Here is a 19968-nt window from a genome sequence, read left to right as displayed (position 1 = left end):
GGGTGAGCACGTCACTGACCACCGCAGTAAAGCCTCCCACCACGGTGGTCAGTAAAATCAGACAAGCAGGAAGTGAACAGAACAGAGAAGAAATAGAGCAACTTCTGAGCAAAAACGAACAATGAGGAAGTGAAAAGAGGAATGTCTGCAGGTAAAGGATGCTTATTATGAAAGAAAAAAAAATTCCTCTACAACCCCTTTAAGTGGATAAGTGACAGCAGCAGGATGTATCCAGAGATACAAGATGGTTATATCCGAATTCAGACAAATACTGCCAGGTCAGCACATCATTTTATATGAATGGGACACCTGATGGGTACAGACAACCAAGGGCCAACACATCTTTTAAATATTCTTTCTCAAATACAAGGCAGGCCAGTGTGTCTGCACACTACATAAACATGCTTGCTTGGCTGTTATGAGTGAGCCTGATTATGCATGTTTATTAGTGTTTATCTCTAGTTTAAAAATAATTGTAACTCGTGTATACAACTATAACAGAGTAATCATACGTTCACAATGGTGTACACAGACATCCAGGTGACAGCCCTGATCCATATACCTGTAATGTGTAACTTTACCTGTAATGACAAATCCATTTTATCTCGAAGGAATCGTCTATTAGCCGGTGTGGAAGCAAGTGAGTGTAACATCTCTTATAAAAATAATAAAAAAGAGCCAAGTGTCTTTAATAAGTCCTGGGAAGTCCTTGAGCTATGTAACATGAATGCAACCCTCAAGCGGCTCTATAGTAGAAAATCCCTAGACTGGCACATTGCTGACAATTTAACCTGTCAACACTCGTCTTGTTCTCCTTTGAAATGGTAAACTAGAGGCCAGAGTCCAAGATTTCTGCTTAATCCATCTGTTTGTTATCTAACATGCCAGTGAAACCCACACATTGTACTTCACATCTAAATCCTAAGGATTCTTTAGATCACGTGTGTCAAACACAAGGCCTGTAGGCCGAATCCGGCCCTCCGTGCCACCGCATGTGGCCCCCGCACCTTTCCTGCCGCTACAGCAACCCATTGTTTCTGTCCCCACCTCGTTTCAGCAATTGGCAGCAGAGAGGAAGCCAGAACTCCTTCAACACATCCTGCGTCTCTGTGCAGATGCAACAACCCCCTCATCTTCACCTCCCCTGGTCTCAGCATTCAGCATACTGCTGCAGCTGACTCCAGCCCTCTCCTGGTCCTCCTCCAGACCCTGCACTTCCTGCTTCCAAGCTCTGATCCCATTTTCTTCCTGGCAGCAGCACAAGGTAAAGAGGGTGAACTGTGATGCAAGGGTGGGTGGGGTGCTCTGGATAGCTAGTCTGAAGGCTCATACACACGGTAGGACATCCAACAAAATTTCCCTTGGATTTTTGTCCTAATTGATTTGTCCTGCCACACCCATAGCATACACACAGTCAGACTTTTCTGCAAACTTTTCTAAAAGTTTCCTAACATCACACTCTTTTCTGCTCTTTACCGCCACCCTTTGGTTAACTTCTGCTATTGTTTGTTGCTTTTAACATTGGTTCTGAGCATTCGTATTTGCACTTTGTCCAAAAGTTGGTTGGATTGCTGTACACACGGTCACACAAAGCACCATCAGACTTTTGTTGCCGAAAAGTTGGTCCGTTTGCAGACCCAACTTTTTGTTGGATGAAACCCGAAAAAGTTGGTCCGATGGAGTGTACACACAGTCAGACAAATTAGAAAAGTTGCAGATTTTGAAGTTGGTTGGCAAAAAGTGTGACCGTGTGTATGGGGCTTAAGGCCCCATACACACTGTTTGATTATCTGCAGATTTTTGCATTTAGGCTGGCCATACACCGGTTGAATTTCGAAAGAAATTTTCTTTTGAAAATTTGAGCATTTTCTGATCCGATGGCGCCACCATTGATTTCGAAATTCGACCGACCAAACCTTCAATTTCACCTCATGTTCCTACAGAAAATAATTTTCATGTCTAGGAATCTTCTTTTCTTTCCAGGAATTTTCTTTTCTTGCACTCATGCGCATTTTTTTTCGATTACATTTCCCGTACGATTCTCCTATCATTGATTAGAAAATCATTTGTTTTTAAAAAAACATGTCCGATTATTAAAATGTAATGGTCGCACGAAAATCGGCTGTTGAAACGGTGTGAAATTCAAACAAAAATTCTTAGATAAGATTTTCGAAAGAAAATGATTTCGAAATTCCACCCGTGCATGGCCAGCCTTAGATTTCCCAAAACCATATAATATGGAGGTCAAACCTTAATGCCGCGTACACACGATCATTTTTCGGCATGAATTAAAACAACGTTTTTAAAAATGTAATTTAAATGATGGTGTGTGGGCTACTCATCATTTTTCGGCTTCTGAAAAACGACAAAAAAAATATTCGAACATGCTGCATTTTTTAACGTCGTTTTAATAAATGTCGTTTTTCGGGTTGTAAAAAATGATCGTGTGTGGGCTAAAACGACGTTTTAAACCCGTGCATGCTCAGAAGCAAGTTATGAGACGGGAGCGCTCGTGCTGGTAAAACTACCGTTCATAATGGAGTAAGCACATTCATCACGCTGTAACAGACAAAAAAAGCGCGAATCGTCTTTTACTAACACAGAATTAGCTAAAACAGCCCCAAGGGTGGCGCCATCTGCATGGAACTTCCTCTTTATAGTGCCGTCGCACGTGTTGTACGTCACCGCACTTTGTTTATCATTTTTTTTAAACAATGGTGTGTGGGCAACGTTGTTTTTAATGATGAAGTTGGAAAAACTTCGCTTTTTGGACATGCAGAAAAACAACGTTTTTTTTTCAAGCCGAAAAATGATCGTGTGTACGCGGCATAAGAGTTTCAATTTGTATGCCCTTTGAGAGCAACCATAATTCTGATGCAGCCCACAATGAAATTGTATTCGACACCCCTGCTTTAGATGATAGCTATCAATCTGCTAGATTACATTTCATAAGTGGTCACCTAGTCCTCCACAGGGTTGTGGTATGAATACAATTTTACTTAAAAAAGGAGAAGTACAGCCAAAGCTCATTTGGCTGTACTTCTCCTGTGGATCACAACAGTGTAGATCATTCTGCACTCCTGTGACCTGTTTTCAGCAGACAGCAGGGTGAAGCCCGCTGTCAGCTGACACCACAAAGCCGGTCTAGGCTCAGGCAAAATCGTGACAATAAAGAAGTCGAGATCCGCCACCTGGCTCGGCCTATAATAAAACAGGTTAATTAATGCAGTAATCATTTTCTCAGTGTAGTTTTTTTAAGGCCCCTAGCACAAGGTGAAACATTGATTTATTTTAAACAGACATCTTCACACCCATTGTGAAGGAAAGATCTCCTCAATATTCTCATCACAACACAGGTCTGCTCACATTCTGCATGATAAGATGCTTAGTTGCTGTGACTCACGCGGTTATAAAAGTCTGCAAGAAAGATACATTTCAGGTGTGGATTTTATAGCATGGTTACATCCAGCATAGACCAATGTAAACATGCATATTCCATACCCGTGGAAGCTGAGAATCGCTGTATCGGTCTCCTCTACTAGAGCGATCACTGCTACTGCCGGGTCCTGTGCCGAGCGGCTGCCCTGCTGCTGAACACTGGGTGTTGCTCACTTGGCATGGGCACCATTCACAGAAGGCCTTGCATTTTTCTAAATGTTTTCAAGAAGTTTTATGATTTGACTAGCTAGAGATCAGAAAGTTGCTGCATCGCCTTTCCACCATCAATTAAAAAACGCCTTGCAATCACTGAAAAAATGCAAGCTGTTCTGTGAATAATGCCTGTACCGAGCAAGTAACCCCCTGTGGTTACACCGGTACAACTTGTCATGCGATTTCCAAATCACATGACAAGTCACATCCAATTGCCAGCAATGGAACCGTTCATATTGCCGTGTCTCATGTCACAGCAATTATGAAAAAGGTTCCAGCACTACTTTTTACGGATTTCATTGAGACTTGCATAGACTTCTGTTAAATGAAGTCGCAATGAAATCGGCAGTGCAAATCGCACTGATTTGAGGCTTTGAAATCGCACTAAAGTAGCGCGATTTCAAAGCTGCACCAGTGTGAACCAGGGCTTATAAAGTTCGTTTTTTTTTTTTTTTTTTAAATAACAAACATGTTATACTTACCTCCACTGTGCGGCTCGTTTTGCACAGAGTGTCCCCGAACCTGGTCTTCTGGGGTCCCTCAGTGGCTGTCTCGGCTCCTCCCCACAAGAAATCAACACCTTCATGCGTATTGGGAGGAAGTCTTGGGTGAGCAGATTCCACAAAACCCCTGGAGATGCTTGTTCCATGTAACAAACAAAAAAACTGTATGAAAGAACCCTGGCCCCATGGTTGCTCAATGCGGCAAAGGGACTAATCCTGAAAAAATGGTTACATACTACAAAGCCGACAATAAGAGAGTGGATACAAAGAGTAGATTATATAGCCGCGGAAATGGAGCATCTTAGTCGCGGAGAGAAAGGAAGGGATGAAAGATATAGAACAACATGGGAGAAATGGAGAGCTTTTAAACTGTCAAATACGTACAGGGAATGATTGAAATATACAGGTGATAAAGTAGAAAGATAGGATGGCAGATCAGGGTGGGGGGGGGGGATAGAAGAAGGGGAAAGGGGGGACATGAGAAATGGGCAAGAGAAAAATTGGGAAAGGAAGGTTTGTATAAATTAGGGCTGCAACTAACGATTATTTTCATAATCGATTAGTTGGCCGATTATTGTTTCGATTAATCCAATAATCGGTTAATAACCTTTTAAAAAAAAAATTGCTGCGATTTGCATTTTTTTTTTTTTTTGGGCCAATTTGTTGTTGGGCAGATTAGAAAATATAAATTGCCACAACAAATGTTTTTCTGCAGCTTCTCCATTGAAGTATATTGAACCAAAAATAGCACACAGCAGCTGAAAAAATCATGGATGTGAAACCATGTAAATGAACATAGTGGGGCAGATCCACAAAGATCTGCCCCGGCGCACCGTATCTGAGATACGCTACGCCGCCGTACCTTACTGCAGTTTGGTTCGAATCCTTAAAGATTTTGGGCCATAATGACGGCGGCGTAGTCTATCTCTCGCGGCGTAACGGCGCCTAATTCGAATCTGCGAGTAGGGGGCGTGTTTCATTTAAATGAAGCGCGTCCCCGCACCGAACGAACTGCACATGCGCCGTCCCTAAATTTCCCGCCGTGCATTGCGCGAAATGACGTCGCAAGGACGCCATTGTTTTGACTTAGACGTAAATTACGTCCATCCCGCGATTCACGGACGACTTACGCAAACGAAAAAAAATTATTCAAATTAAACGCGGGAACGACGGCCATACTTAACATAGCAGGTTTAACTATACGCCACGAAACAGCAGCTTTAACTATACACCGGAAAAAGCCGACTAGAGACGACGTAAAAGAATGCGACGGCCGCTCGTACGTTTGTGGATCGTCGGAAATAGCTAATTTGCACAGTCGACGCAGATTACGACGGGAGCGCCACCCAGCGGACGCCGAAAAATTGCATCTTAGATCCGAAGGCGTACGAAGCCGTACGCCTGTCGGATCTAACCCAGATGCCGTCGTATCTTGTTTTGAGGATTCAAAACAAAGATACGACGCAGGAAATTTAAAAAGTACGCCGGCGTATCAGATACGCCGGCGTACTCGCTTTGTGGATCTGCCCCAGTGTTTCTCTGCAAAAAGCACAGAGGTGTTACCCAGGCCTGAGATGTTTAGTAACATAATGGGGGTTAAAAACTAAAATTAGTACAAAAAGAGCAAATAATCGCTACTGTAAGGGGTTCATTTTTTACTGTGGGACAGTGAAAGTAAAATTTACAGTACAGATTTGCTCTTTGTACTGTAAAGGGCTATTTTTTTTAAAATGTTAACCCCATTATGTTACTGGCCGATTAATCGATTATGAAAATGGTAATCGATTAATTTCATAACCGATTAGTTGTTTCGGCCCTAGTATATATATCATTTTAAATTGCTACACATCATGTTGGTGTGTTTTGTACTTGATGAAAATTTCCAATAAAGAATGAATAATAAAAAATAAAAAAAAAACACCTTCATGCGAGCGAGTTCGCATGGTGTTTTCCTGCGGGCACGCTCCCGTGATACAGCCGGCGGATATTGCAGCTCACTGTATTACTCGGCCCCACCCCCAGCGAGCCACGACATTGGATGTGATGGAGAGCAGCGCATAGGATGCATTAAGGTAAAAAAAAAAAAAAAAACATTTACCTGTACAACCCCTTTAACCACTTAAGGACCCCTTCACGCCGATATACGTCGGCAGAATGGCACAGCTGGGCACATCCACGTACCTGTATGTGGCCCTTTAAGCCCAGTCGTGGGGGCACGCGCACGTGACCTGGTCCGAAGCTCCGTGACCGCAGGACCCGATCGCCGCCGGTGTCCCGCGATCGGTCCTCCGGAGCTGAAGAATGGGGAGAGGTGTGTGTAAACACACCTTCCCCGTTCTTCACAGTGGCACTGTCATTGATCATCTGTTCCCTGATATAGGGAAACACGATCAATGACGTCACAAGTCCAGCCCTGCCCCCCTACAGTTAGAAACACATATGAGGTCACACTTAACCCCATCAGCGCCCCTAGTGGTTAACTCCCAAACTGCAATTGTCATTTTCACTGTAAACAATGCATTTTTATAGCACTTTTTGCTGTGAAAATGACAATGGTCCCAAAAATGTGTCAAAATTGTCTGATGTGTCCGCCATAATGTCACGGTCACGAAAAAAAAAAAACGCTGATCCATTAGTAGTAAAAAAAAATTATTAATAAAAATGCAATAAAAACTATCCCCTATTTTGTAAACGCTATCAATTTTGTACAAACCAATCGATAAACGCTTATTGCGATTTTTTTTATACCAAAAATAGGTAGAAGAATACGTATCGGCCTAAACTGAGAAAAATAATATTTTTTAGATCTTTTTTGGGGGTATTGATTATAGCAAAATTAAAAAAAATATAGATTTGTTTTCAAAATTGTCGCTCTATTTTTGTTTATAGCGCAAAAAATAAAAAAAACGCAGAGGTGATCAAATACCACCAAAAGAAAGCTCTATTTGTGGGAAAAAAAGGACGCCAATTTTGTTTGGGAGCCACATCGCACGACCGCGCAATTGTAAGTTAAAGCGATGCAGTGCCGAATCGCAAAGACTGGCCAGGTCCTTTACCTGCATAATGGTCCGGGTCCTAAGTGGTTAAAGACAGCAGGGCAGCCACTTGGCATGGGACCCAGAAATCAGCAGTGATCACTGTAGTAGCGGAGAATATTACAGGGATTTCCAGATTCCACATGGATCTCACAATTATGGCATAAGCATACTTACATTGGTTCAGCATGGACCTATGATAAAAACTCCATACCTGGAATTCATTTTTCTAGGTAAACACAGACTGGCTATATGCAAGGGTTGACCCTGTAGTTGACTGTTTTAGAGGGGACTACTGCAGCGATTCTCAACTTTCACAGGTATGGAACCTACTGGACCAATGTAACAACGCTATAAAATCCACACCTGAAATTCATCTTTCTTGCAGACTTTTGGAACAGCGCGAGTGACAGCAACTAAGCATCTTATCATGCAGAATGTGCGCAGACCTGTGTTGTTGTGAATATTGAGGGGATCTGCCCTTTACAATGGGTGTGAAGATGTCCATGTTAAAATAGATCAATTTGTCACCTTGTGCTAGGGGCCTTAGACACTACACTGAGAAAAGTATTACTGCATTTATTAACCCGATATATAGATAGAGAATATATATATATATATATATATATATATATATATATATATATATATATACACACACACACACACACACACACACATTATATATATATATATATATATATATATATATATATATATATATATATATATATATATATATATATATATATATATATATATATATATATATATATATATATATATATATATATATATATATATATATATATATATATATATATAAAAATAAAGATCCCTCTCTCACACACACGTATCTATCTTTTTTATTTATTTTTTGGGGGTAGAATGTGGGAGGATTAGATTGCCGTCAGGTTTAATTGCAGTCAAAGACTCCATTGCAGAGGCTCCTTTATTTCTTGGGCAGTAAGAAAAAGTATTTTCCGAGGAGAGGAGGCAAGGAGAACTTTTCGGTCACAATAGAGAATTGCTTTTTTAAGTTAAAGCAGACCTTCACTCCTCAGAGTCACTTTACCTCCCCACACGCTGTCCCTTCCTCAATATAAATGGAATTTTTCTTCTTTTGATTTATTAACATTTTATTTTTCATTTTTGGTTTTGCCTTTCCCTCCACCGCCCATCGCGCCTAGGAGAGAATACTGAATTTCTTTTTCAGGACTGAACACAAAAAACTACTCTTAGTTTAAAAAACGGCCAATTAGTTGGCTTGCATGTGATGTACGTTTTCTAAAATTCTCATCTCTGGCGAGTCAAGTTAAGGTGGAACTTTAGTCAGAAGTCCTGCTAGATCACGTCAGGCTGGCCCCTTTTGCAGGTATAGCTATGCAAAGATCCAGCAATACCCTGTCTCACCTTAGCACATGCTCAGTTGCTCCTCATTTTTGGCCTTGTGCTGATCACTAGAGGCCGATCTGCTGATAGCCTAATACTGCTGTTCGGGGTCTCTGGGCGTCAGCAAAATGGCAGCGTCTGGCAAGAAGAAACTGGAACAATGCTAGAGGCAGTTTACAGAACGCACTCATTTTGGCAGCATATTTATTCATGTGGAATGTATGTTTCTTGCTAAAGAACATTCGTTTCTACCTCCTTCCTGACCAGAGCACTTTTTGCGATTCGGCGCCGCTTTAACTGACAATTGCACAGTCGTGCGACGCTGTACTGTACTAGGTGAAAAACTATGCAATTCCCTTCCTTTCATGGAGATCTAATGTGCAGAAACTTAAAATATGAAATACCTGGCGCTGTAAATAAGGTATTTAGAGGAGTAATTTTTAGATCTCCATGTAAGGAAGGGAATTACATAGTTTTTCATAGGTGATGCAACAACTACTTTAAGCTTTTGATTGTTTTAGAATTGACACTAAGGCCCCTTTCACACTGGGGCGGGAGTTGCGCTGACAGTATAGCGACGCTATACTGTTGGAATTGCGGCGGTATTCGGAAACTAGCAGTGCAGTTTTAACCCTCGCTCTGCAGAGGCGCATTGCCGGCGGTATTAACACGGTTTCCCATTGCTTTCAATGGGAAGGAGCGGTGGAGGAGCGGTAAACACACCGCTCCTTCACGCTCCAAAGATGCTGCTAGCCGGACTTTTGGAGCGGTTCTGCTAGCGCACCGCTCCAGTGTGAAAGCCCTCTGGGTATTCCTAAAAATGCCATAAATCTATCCCCCTTTTTGTAGACGCTATAACTTTTGCACAAACCAATCAATAAACGCTTATTGGGATTTTTTTACCAAAAATATGTAGAATACGTATCGGCCTAAACTGAGGGAAAAAACGTTTTTAAAAAAATATTTTTGGGGGATATTTATTATAGCAAAAAGTTAAAAATAAATAGCCGGATTCAGAAAGCACTTACGCCGACGTATCTTCTGATACGCCGCGTAAGTGCACGGATGCGCCGTCTTATCTCTGTGCCCGATTCTTGTATTAAGATACGCCTGAATTTTGGCTCCATCCGACCAACGTAAGTCTCCTACGCCGTCGTATCTTGGGCGCATATTTACGCTGGCCGCAAGGGGCGCTTCCAATGTTTTACGCGTTGAATATGTAAATGAACGAGATACGCCGATTCACAAACGTACTTATGCCCGTCGCAGTAGTATACGGCGTTTACGTAAGGCGTACGTCCGGCATAAAGTTATTCCACCTATAGGAGGAGCATCCCATGCATAGGTATGGACGACGGAACAGCCGCGGTATTTTACGTCGTTTACGTAAGTCGTACGTGAATGAGGCTGGGCGTAGGTTACGTTCACGTCGTAGGCATTGAGCCGTCGTATCTTAGGGAGAATATGCGACGTGATTCTGAGCATGCGCACGCATGCGCCGTTCGTTCGGCCCTTCATTTGCATGGGGTCATGCTTCATTCACATGTATCACGCCCACCTTCAACCTACTTTGAATTAGGCGGGCTGATCCAGACGAATTTACGTTACGCCGGCGCAACGTACGGGGCGAGTGCTTTGTGAATACTGTTCTTGCCTCTCTGTTTTACATCGGCGTAGCGCATATGAGATGCGCTACGCCGGCCAAAAGATGCGCTACGCCGTCCAAAAGATGCGCCGCACTACGAGAATCTGGCTACTTTTTTTTTTTTCTCAAAATTGCCGCTCTTATTTTTTGTTTATAGCGCAAAAAAAAAAAAAAAAAACAGCAGAGGTGATCAAATACCATCAAAAGAAAGCTCTATTTGTAGGGAAAAAAGGACGTCAATTTTGTTTGGGAGCCACGTCGCACGACCACACAATTGTCAGTTAAAGCGACGCAGTGACGAATCGCAAAAAGTGCTCTCGTCTTTGGCCAGCCAAATGGTCTGGGGCTGAAGTGTTTTTTTTTGGAGGCATAGTGGCAATAACAAAGTTTTCTCAACTTCAGATAATAAAAAGTATTGCATTCCTTACCGCATCTTCCTCATCCTCGTCTTCCTCTTCTTCATAGAAATCAACCTCGTCAGGATTCATGTTTGATTCCAGGAAGTCTGTCTCATCATCTCGGGCACCAACAAAAAATCTGGGTGTTGAGCAGTTGCCCTCGCAGGGTGGGGTCAGGGATGACATCACAAACTACTGGGCCTAACATCACGCTCCGGAACCATCACGTAAAAATCAGAGAGATCTTCAGGAAAGAAGGAGCCACTTCTAAGGCCTCCAGTTTCAATACAAAAAGCTTTCACGGCAGCGAAGAAAAAAAAAAACACAGGTACAGTATAAAGATGCAAAGAAAAAAAAAATCTATCAACAAAAAAGAGCAGCTTTATCAGAATTCTCTATGAGCCCATACATCTTTTTAATTAACAGTCATTCAGAGTTTACTGTGATCTAATTTTAGCCCTAAAAATCAGAATGCAGGAGGACCAGTGTGAGAGGCTGTGAATGGTAAGCTGGTATTCCGCCACTTGGTCTTCTTGAGGCAGGGACCTGTGAAGAAAAAATAAAATAAAAAAAATAAAAATCGTATTTTAATCAAGTAGTGTTTAAACAAATACTCTTGCCAGCACCGCTTATTCATCTTCAGGCATCAGATTTTGAATGAGAGGCTGACACATGCAATAAATTAAGACAGTGAATCCCCATGAGCAAAAAGAAGAAAAAAAAAATCATCTTTACGTACCGTTTTAAAGAAGAAGAAAAATTGATAAATACATTGTTCCCTTTCCTTAAAGCAGGGCTTACCAAATCCAGCATGGTCAGCCAAGAGTTTGTTAAACTGATCAGCAGTAAACAGTCATTGTACAGAGCACCGCACACAACACTCAAGGAGAACACAGAGGTGAGATAAAGTTCTGCCTCCCCAATAACCTATGACTTGTACTGCTCATTGCTCCACCCATGCAAGACAGCTGTCTCAGCACTTCACAGGCGAAAAGAACAAGCTCCAAGCCCTTACATTAGAAATTCAGTGTCTAATGTTTCCTATATAGTTCCAGCAGTGACACTTCCGTGTATCTCACCCATCCCACGGTTTTCAGCAAGTTCATTTATATACACTGTATAAAAACAGACATACCGTCCTCTCTTTCCGTTATCCTTCTTGGTGAAGCTAGCTAAAAGCATTGGATTGGTTAAACATTGTTTAAAAGTTCAGGCTTGTATTGCCTGCCAGGACACGTTGGCACAGTAGAGGAAGTGTTAAAATGTCCCTGGTGCCAGCCTCAGCTTGGGGTGAAAACAGCAATTAGCAGGAGTGGTTTGCTCATAATAACAGATATAAAAACCCTCACCACATCAAAGCAATTATCGTTGAACTGCAGGTATGACCTTAAGGCTGCTTTCACAGTGAGGCGTGCAGCCGCGGTGACGGTATAGCCGCGCTATTTGTAGCGCGGCTATACCGTCGTATTTACCGCGATATTCGGGCGCTAGCGGTGAGGTTTTAACCCCCGCTAGCAGCCGAAAAGGGGTTAATACCGCCCGCATTGCGGGCGGTATTACCGCGCTTTCCCATTGATTTCAATGGGAAGGCGCGGTATAGGAGCGGTGAACACACCGCTCCTATACCGCGGTAAAGATGCGGCTAGCAGGACTTTTGGTGCGCTCCTGCTAGCGCACCGCTTAAATGTGAAAGCCTTCGGGCTTTCACATTGAACACTACAGGGCATGATTTTTCATGCGGCATAGCAGCGCTATTTTTAGCGCTGTACCGCATGAAAAACGCCCCAGTGTGCAAGGGGATTAAGTAAATAAATTAATTTAAGTTATGACCTTAAAGCGGGGGTTCACCCTAAAAAAAAAAAAATTCTAACATTACATTGAGCTCACTTCCGACATTGACAGTATGCAGATCTTTATTTTATTTTTTTGCCGTACATACCGTTGTATCGTTATTTTCCCCCCCGGCTTCCGGGTAGTGGCTCCCGCGGGAGTGGGCGTTCCTATGCACAGGCTAAGTGATTGACGTATGACAAAAGCTTCCCCCGGCGCATACGGCCGCGTCATGAGTTGCCGAAAGAAGCCGAACATCGGTGCGCAGGCGCCGTATAGCGCCGCATAGAGCCGACTTGCAGTCCGGCTTCTTTCGGCAACTCGTGACACGGCCGTATGCGCCGGGGGGAAGCTTTTGTCATACGTCAATCACTTAGCCTGTGCATAGGAATGCCCACTCCCGCGGGATTCACTACCTGGAAGCCGGGGGGGGGGGGGGAATAACGATACAACGGTATGTACGGCAAAAAAAAAAAAGAAGATCAGCATACTGTCAATGTCGGAAGTGAGCTCAATGTAAGGTTAGAATTTTTTTTTAGGGTGAACCCCCGCTTTAATAAAAGTGACCTTGGATTTAAATATGCATATCTTATACCTCACCGATCCCAATGATGAGGGATATTATTGTGTCCACCGACACCAAATGTAGAAATGGGAAGAAATAGCCCGTCCGCCGCATACAACCAGTCTGAGTAGTTAGCAGGTAAAAGCAGCATCAGCTCGATTCATCCAAGCCATGCCCCCAAACATGTTTCTCCCCGGGGGCCAGGAAAAACATGTTGGGAAGAGAAGCCAGGCCGCCGCACACCTTACCCACCCTGAGCCTGAGCAGTTAGCAGGTAAAGGCAGCATCAGCTCGATTCATCCAAGCATTGCCCCCCAACATGTTTCTCCCCAGGGGCCAGGCAAAACATGTTGGGGGGCAAGGCTTGGATGAATCGAGCTGATGCTGCATTTACCTGCTAACTGCTCAGGGCGAGTAAGGTGTGCGGCGGCCTGGCTTCTCTTCCCATTTCTACAGCATGCTCTTCAGAACAAACCTCTCCCCAGCCTGCACCCTCACTGGTCAGCGGCATCCAATTCATCCGCCCTTGCTAGCCTGAGCGGGGACCACTAAGCATTTATCATGGGTCACAGTGACACCAATGCTGGGGGTTATTATTGCACTCACTGACACAATGCTGAGGGGCCATTATTGCATCCAATGACACCAATACGGAGGTGCTTAGTTACGAAAGGCAAATCCACTTTGCACAAGTGCAAAGTGCACTTGAAATTGCACTAAAAGTGCACTTGGAAGTGGAGTCGCTGTAGATTCGAGGGGGACATGCAAGGAAAAAAAAAAAAAAAAAACATAATTTTAGGTTGCACATGATTAAATTATAAAATCAGCAGAGCTTCCCCTTCGTTTCAGATCTACCCCTCAGATTTACAGCGACTGCACTTCCAAGGGCACTTTCAGTGCAATTTCTAGTGCACTTGTAGTACAAAGTAGATTTGCCTTTCATAAATATCCCCCTAAATGCTAGGTGGTTATTATTGCACTCACTGACACCAATGCTGGGGGTTGTCAGGGGGCGCACTGGAGCAGCTCTATACATTTTCAAGTTGACCTGCACTGGTCAAATCTTTTAGTTCGTTTCGCCAATAAAGGCAGTTATACATGGATCAAAATTCGGCTGGTTCAGCAGGAACTGGCCCAGATTTGATCCATCTATGGGCAGTCGATCCATCGATGATCTTAGGTACAACCAACCTGGCAGTTTTTTTACATGCGATTATTACCAGCAGCTATAGCTACTTGCTGTAATCATTGTGTTCTGCTGGCCGGAAAGGCTCCCAGTGCGACCCTCCCCCAGCAGGACACAGTCAGTCTTGATGGGAAAAACAAGATTTTCTTTTTTTCCCACCAATGATGGAAAGAAAGAAAATCAAATCTTCTATAGGCTGCTTAAAATTAAAGTAAAGTCCCATTTTTTTTTTTTGTTAAAAATAACAAACATATATACTAATATACTTACCTGCTCTGTGTAGTGGTTTTGCGCAGAGCAGCCCCGATCCTCCTCTTTTAGGGTCCCTCTTCGGTACTCCTGTCCCCTCCCTCCTGTTGAGTGCCCCCACAGCAAGCAGCTTGCACCCAAGCCGAGCCACAGCTCCGTGTCGCCATTCAGACAGAGCCGCTGCCCTGCCCCCTTTCTCTCCTCATTGGCTGACTGACTTTGACTGACAGCAGAGGGAACCAATGGCGTTGAGCTGCTGTCACAGCTAATGAGGAGGGGATTCCCAGGCAGCCTAGACACTCCTACAACATCGCTGGAACTAGAGGGACCTCAGGTAAGTATTAAGGCCCTTTCACACGGGCGGACGAACGGACCGTTTTTTTACAAGTCCGTTTACGATGATGCATCCGCTAATGTCCGTAACGATTTGCGTCCGAAAAGATCCGCTTTTTCAGACGGAAGAAACCCCTATTTTTCTTCCGTCTGGCGGAACGGATCGGATGAATACGGACACACGGTCCGTATTCATCCGATTCCCCATAGGGGAGAGCGGAGGAAAGACAGGGCGGTCTCTGCAAAGTGTGCGGGGACCGCCCTGTCCACAGACAGCTCAGCTGGGATTTACGGAGGATCCCCGCTGAGCCGACGGACACACACGGGGCGGATCAATACGGATCCGCTCCGTGTGAAAGAGCCCTTAGGGAGTCTGAGGGGGGCTGCAGCACACAGAAGGTTTATCTTAATGCATAGAATGCATTAAGATAAAAAAACATTCTGCCTTTACAAACTCTTTAAAAGATAATAGGATAATGGAAGTAGAAACCAATAACTATGCAATTAAGATCATACCAGGAGTTCAGCGTTTAAGGCTAAAATTTGGCCATACACATGTAGATTTCTCCTTCAGTCCCCCGTAACAAAGGAAATCAAATGATTCCCCCATCGACACTAAACCGCGTGGATAGAGGAATACCTGCTGGCGACGAAGGTATTCAGCAGTTGCTTTTCAATTCCCACACAGTGTCATCAACAACTTACTGCCGTCTCCTTAAATTTTTTAAGGGATGACAGGATGGAGGCGGCCGACAGGGTCACCCACTAGGCAAAATTCAGCTCTGAAATCTGGTGTGGTGCTTCATTGCAGTGGCACAATGCAGCAAGAGGTTTGTTTAGAGGTTAGGTTGGTGGAAGGCAGTGGTGGTGCGTCCATAGTGTAAACAATACATAGGATTCATGCATTGCACCCCCTGGTGAGCGCCGGCCATCTGAATAACGGCAGCTGGTTGGCTGTGGAAGTGTCTATCAGAGCCAGCCTGTGGGCTGTAATCGGCTTCCAAATAGTTAACATTGGGATGCACGGGGTGTGCATTCCCTGGTTAACACTGACACGCATCTTAGCCAATCAGGTTCACCGGATCTGGTTACCGGTAACCTGATTGGCTGAAGCGACATTGAGGGCGGGAGAAGACATCGAGGGATCGTGGGGGAGGATGGCTGACCGAGAAAAGCAAGTGCCGGGTGGGGGGGGGGGGGGCAATCTGGCGGTATTTTGGGGCAATCTGGCGGCATTTTACAGGGCAAACTGGCGGCAATTGATGGGCACAGTGGCGACAATGGCATGGCACAGTAGCTGCGTTTGGCATGGCACAGTGGCGACAATTGATGGGCACAGTGGCTGCGTTTTATGGCATGGCACAGTGGCTGCGTTTTATGGCATGGCACAGTGGCAGCAATTGATGGGCACAGTGAGGCTGCAATTGATTTTATTTTATCGTTTGTTTGCACCCCCTCTAAAATTTTGAGCACCAGCCGCCACTGGTGGAAGGCCCAAAACATACAGGAACTACTTGATTTTTGCTTTCACAATGTATTCGTTAGCACTAGTCCAGGTGTGCTGGTTTGGGCCATGTGTAGATGGGCTTCAGACTCAGAAGTGGAACAACTGTGGTATAGGTACTTCTAAGATGCTTTAACCACTTCCATACTCTATGGGGAATAAATAATAAAAATATATAAAAAAAATTATATATATATTATATATATATATATATATATATATATATATATATATATATATATATATATATATATATATATATATATATATATATAGAAAAAGAAATATATATATATATATATAATTTCTTTTTCTATATATATATATATATATATATACATACTGGGACCCTTACTTTTCAATATATTTATAAATGATATTGGGTCTGGGATCAAAAGTAACATTTCTGTCTTTGCAGATGACACCAAGCTATGCAGTGGAATAACGTCCTTACAGGATGTCTCCAATTTACAAGCCGACCTCAATGCTCTGTCTGATTGGGCGACTGAGTGGCAGATGAGGTTAAATGTTGATAAATGTAAAGTTATGCACTTGGGGGCTAAGAATATGCATGCATCATACATACTAGGGGGAGTACAACTGGGGGGATCTGTAGTGGAGAAGGATCTGGGGGTTTTAGTTGATCATAAGCTCAATAATGGCATGCAATGCCAAGCTGCGGTTTCCAAAGCGAGCAAAGTCCTTTCTTGTATTAAGAGAGGTATGGACTCCAGAGAGAGAGATATCATTTTGCCCCTGTACAAATCATTAGTAAGACCTCATCTGGAATATGCAGTTCAGTTTTGGGCCCCAGTTCTCAAAAAGGATATCGGAGAACTGGAGAAAGTGCAGAGAAGAGCAACCAAACTGATAAGAGGAATGGAGGAGCTCAGCTATGAGGAAAGATTAGAAGAACTAAATCTATTCACTCTTGAGAAGAGGAGAATAAGGGGGGATATGATCAACATGTACAAATATATAAGAGGTCCATACAGTGTACTTGGTGTTGAGTTATTCACTTTACGGTCAACACTGAGGACAAGGGGGCACTCTTTACGTCTAGAGGAAAAGAGATTTCACCTCCAAATACGGAAAGGTTTTTTCACAGTAAGAGCTGTGAAAATGTGGAATAGACTCCCTCCAGATGTGGTTCTGGCCAGCTCAGTAGATTGCTTTAAGAAAGGCCTGAATTCTTTCCTAAATGTACATAAAATAACTGAGTACTAAGATTTGTAGGTAAAGTTGATCCAGGGTAAATCCGATTGCCTCTCGGGGGATCAGGAAGGAATTTTTTCCCCTGCTGTAGCAAATTGGATCATGCTCTGCTGGGGTTTTTTGCCTTCCTCTGGATCAACTGTGGGTATAGAGTTGGGTGTATAGGATTGTATTGTGTTTTTTATTTTGTTTGTTTATTTTTTTGTGGTTGAACTGGATGGACTTGTGTCTTTTTTCAACCTGACTAACTATATATATATATATATATTTTTATTATTATTATTTATTCTTTCTTACCTTTTAGAGCATGGGTCTTCAAACTACGGCCCTCCAGTTGTTCAGGAACCACAATTCCCATCATGCCTAGTCATGTCTGTGAATGTCTGTGAGTGTTACAATGCCTCATGGGATGTGTAGTTCTGCAACAGCTGGAGGGCCATAGTTTGAGGATCCCTGTTTTAGAGGCTGCTCAGGAGAAGAGTCATGGCTGACCGCAAGGTTTTTTGAACAATGTTAGAGTGAGCTTGGCCTTATTAACCACTTTCCGCCCCGTGCTATAGCTGAATGACGGCTACAACACAGGCTTCCAGTGTCAGGAAGGCATCAATAGACATCCTCCCATGATCACGCTGCAGGCTCTTTACCACATGATCAGCTGTCATCCAATGACAGCTGATCAGGAAAGTAAACAGATACAATAAAGTAGTAGCACCCCTATCCAAAAAGTGCACTAAAATTAGGCCCCTTTCACACAGGCAGACCGTTCAGGTCCGCCTGTCAGTTTTTTAGGCGGACTTGAACGGACGCTCCGTGCAGGTCTATGTAGCCACAGACGTCAGCGGTGACATGCCCGCTGACATCCGACCCGCTTCGATCCACTAAAGTGTGACGGATGGAAACCCTATTTTCCATCTGTCTGACAGATCAGATCGGATCGGACGCAGGCGGACTCTACAGTCCGTCTTCATCTGATCCCCCATATCAGATCCGGTCCCTGCACAGATCCGGTCCCTGCACAGTGTGAAGAGACAGACCTGTCACCTGCCCGCTCAGCGGGGATCGACAGAGCGATCCCCGCTGAGCAAAGCGGAGCACGTACACAGACACGTCTGTGTGAAAAGGCCTTTAAAGTACACAATTCCCATTACAAAAAAGTGGAATATTCTGCTGATACTGTGCACATTTTATAAAATAAAATAAATCTTGTTTTAGTATCCAAAGTTATAACAACAACAAGGGCAGAAGATTTAATAGATGGAAAGATAAAAAAAATATGACTAAAATTCCGCTTTAAACAGTATGTATTTAGTATCACTAACATCACCTCAAAAGTTTTCAGAATAATTAGAACACCGCTACAGAAAAAGATGAAACTCAAGCAGCACTGGACTTGCTTGAGCAGCTAGAGAAAGGCTGACTGTTATTATTGCCAACTTAATTGTTATGCCACTGCTAGAGCCACAACTCAATATGCTGTGAAAGGACAAGGTTCAGTTCAGACAAGGAGCTGTGATTTACAATCCCAACCAATGACTTTAAAAAAAATCATTACTACATCATATCTAACTGAGAATTGTATGAAAGTAACAGTACTGGTAAACAACAATATCTGTGTCCTCTGCCCTAGGAACACAACAAGAGTAAATGACCTATTAAAACATCATTTGTGTATATTTGTACACGCCTAGTGTTCTCCTTCAGAACAGGCACACTGGTTTGAAGCTGCTCATTGATGGATTAATCTGGCTGCAACCAAATATCAAACAGGTTATAGACAATGAGGCTGATTAATACAGAATGCTTACCAAGCTCAGTGACCCTTTACTCTGCAAAGTGAATAATAATAATAATAATAATAATAATAATAATAATAATATGAAGTCTGTGTTCACCACTACCATTACATTCTGTTTTTCCCCCTGCACACATGATTGTATATTTTCAAAGGGAACACAGTTTTACCTTATTTACTATAATTCATTTGCAAAAGTTAAAGGGGTTGTAAATCCTCATGTTTTTTCACCTTAATGTATCCTTAACTGCTTGCCGACAAGGGAGCTGCAGTGGCTCAACGCAATTGGCACTGCGCTGACAAGCCATTCACCTCTGCAGCTAGGGGTTCGGATCCCGGCTACAAGTGAATTGAGTTTGGTGGTCTCAGCCCGGCTCCCGGTGGGTGTGCTATGCGAGGTAAGCCTGCGCTTAGTACGCCCACCTCCCTCCCACAAAAACCACCACACTTACACGCACTCGAAATTGGGGTAACATGCACGCACTTTGACCACGCGGTCTCTAAAAGAGAGGCGAAGGACTAACGGGGCTGGTTGAGCGGGCAAATCCTCTCACTCCCTTATAGGGAGTCCCTCTGCCCCGTTGGGCTTCAAAGCGGAGCAGGTAGGGTGGGCTGTGTGGGAGGACCCCCTCACACACCCGCCATTGCCACCCGGGGCATGGAGAAAGGT

At 43.5% G+C, this 19968-nt stretch overlaps 1 protein-coding gene across 18 annotated transcripts in view; it reads right to left on the bottom strand.

Moving 5' to 3' along the window:
* Window positions 1-19968, bottom strand: part of PPIP5K1 (diphosphoinositol pentakisphosphate kinase 1) — a 239242-nt gene that overhangs the window by 201509 nt on the left and 17765 nt on the right. For 17 of the 18 annotated variants that reach the window (XM_040342509.1, XM_040342514.1, XM_040342513.1 and 14 more), the window contains exon 2: window positions 10655-11170. In XM_040342509.1, the coding sequence (XP_040198443.1) occupies window positions 10655-10810 (156 nt within the window). In that variant the 5' untranslated portion in view covers window positions 10811-11170. Of the gene's footprint in view, window positions 1-10654; window positions 11171-11425; window positions 11539-19968 lie in introns of those variants that run through there. The other variant, XM_040342511.1, reaches the window with a different exon arrangement.

The sequence above is a fragment of the Rana temporaria genome, chromosome 3, assembly GCF_905171775.1.
Source record: "Rana temporaria chromosome 3, aRanTem1.1, whole genome shotgun sequence".
Classification (NCBI taxonomy): Eukaryota; Metazoa; Chordata; class Amphibia; order Anura; family Ranidae; genus Rana; species Rana temporaria.
The sequence above is the reverse complement of the archived record's forward strand: the minus strand, read 5'-3'. Positions and strand labels throughout refer to the sequence as shown.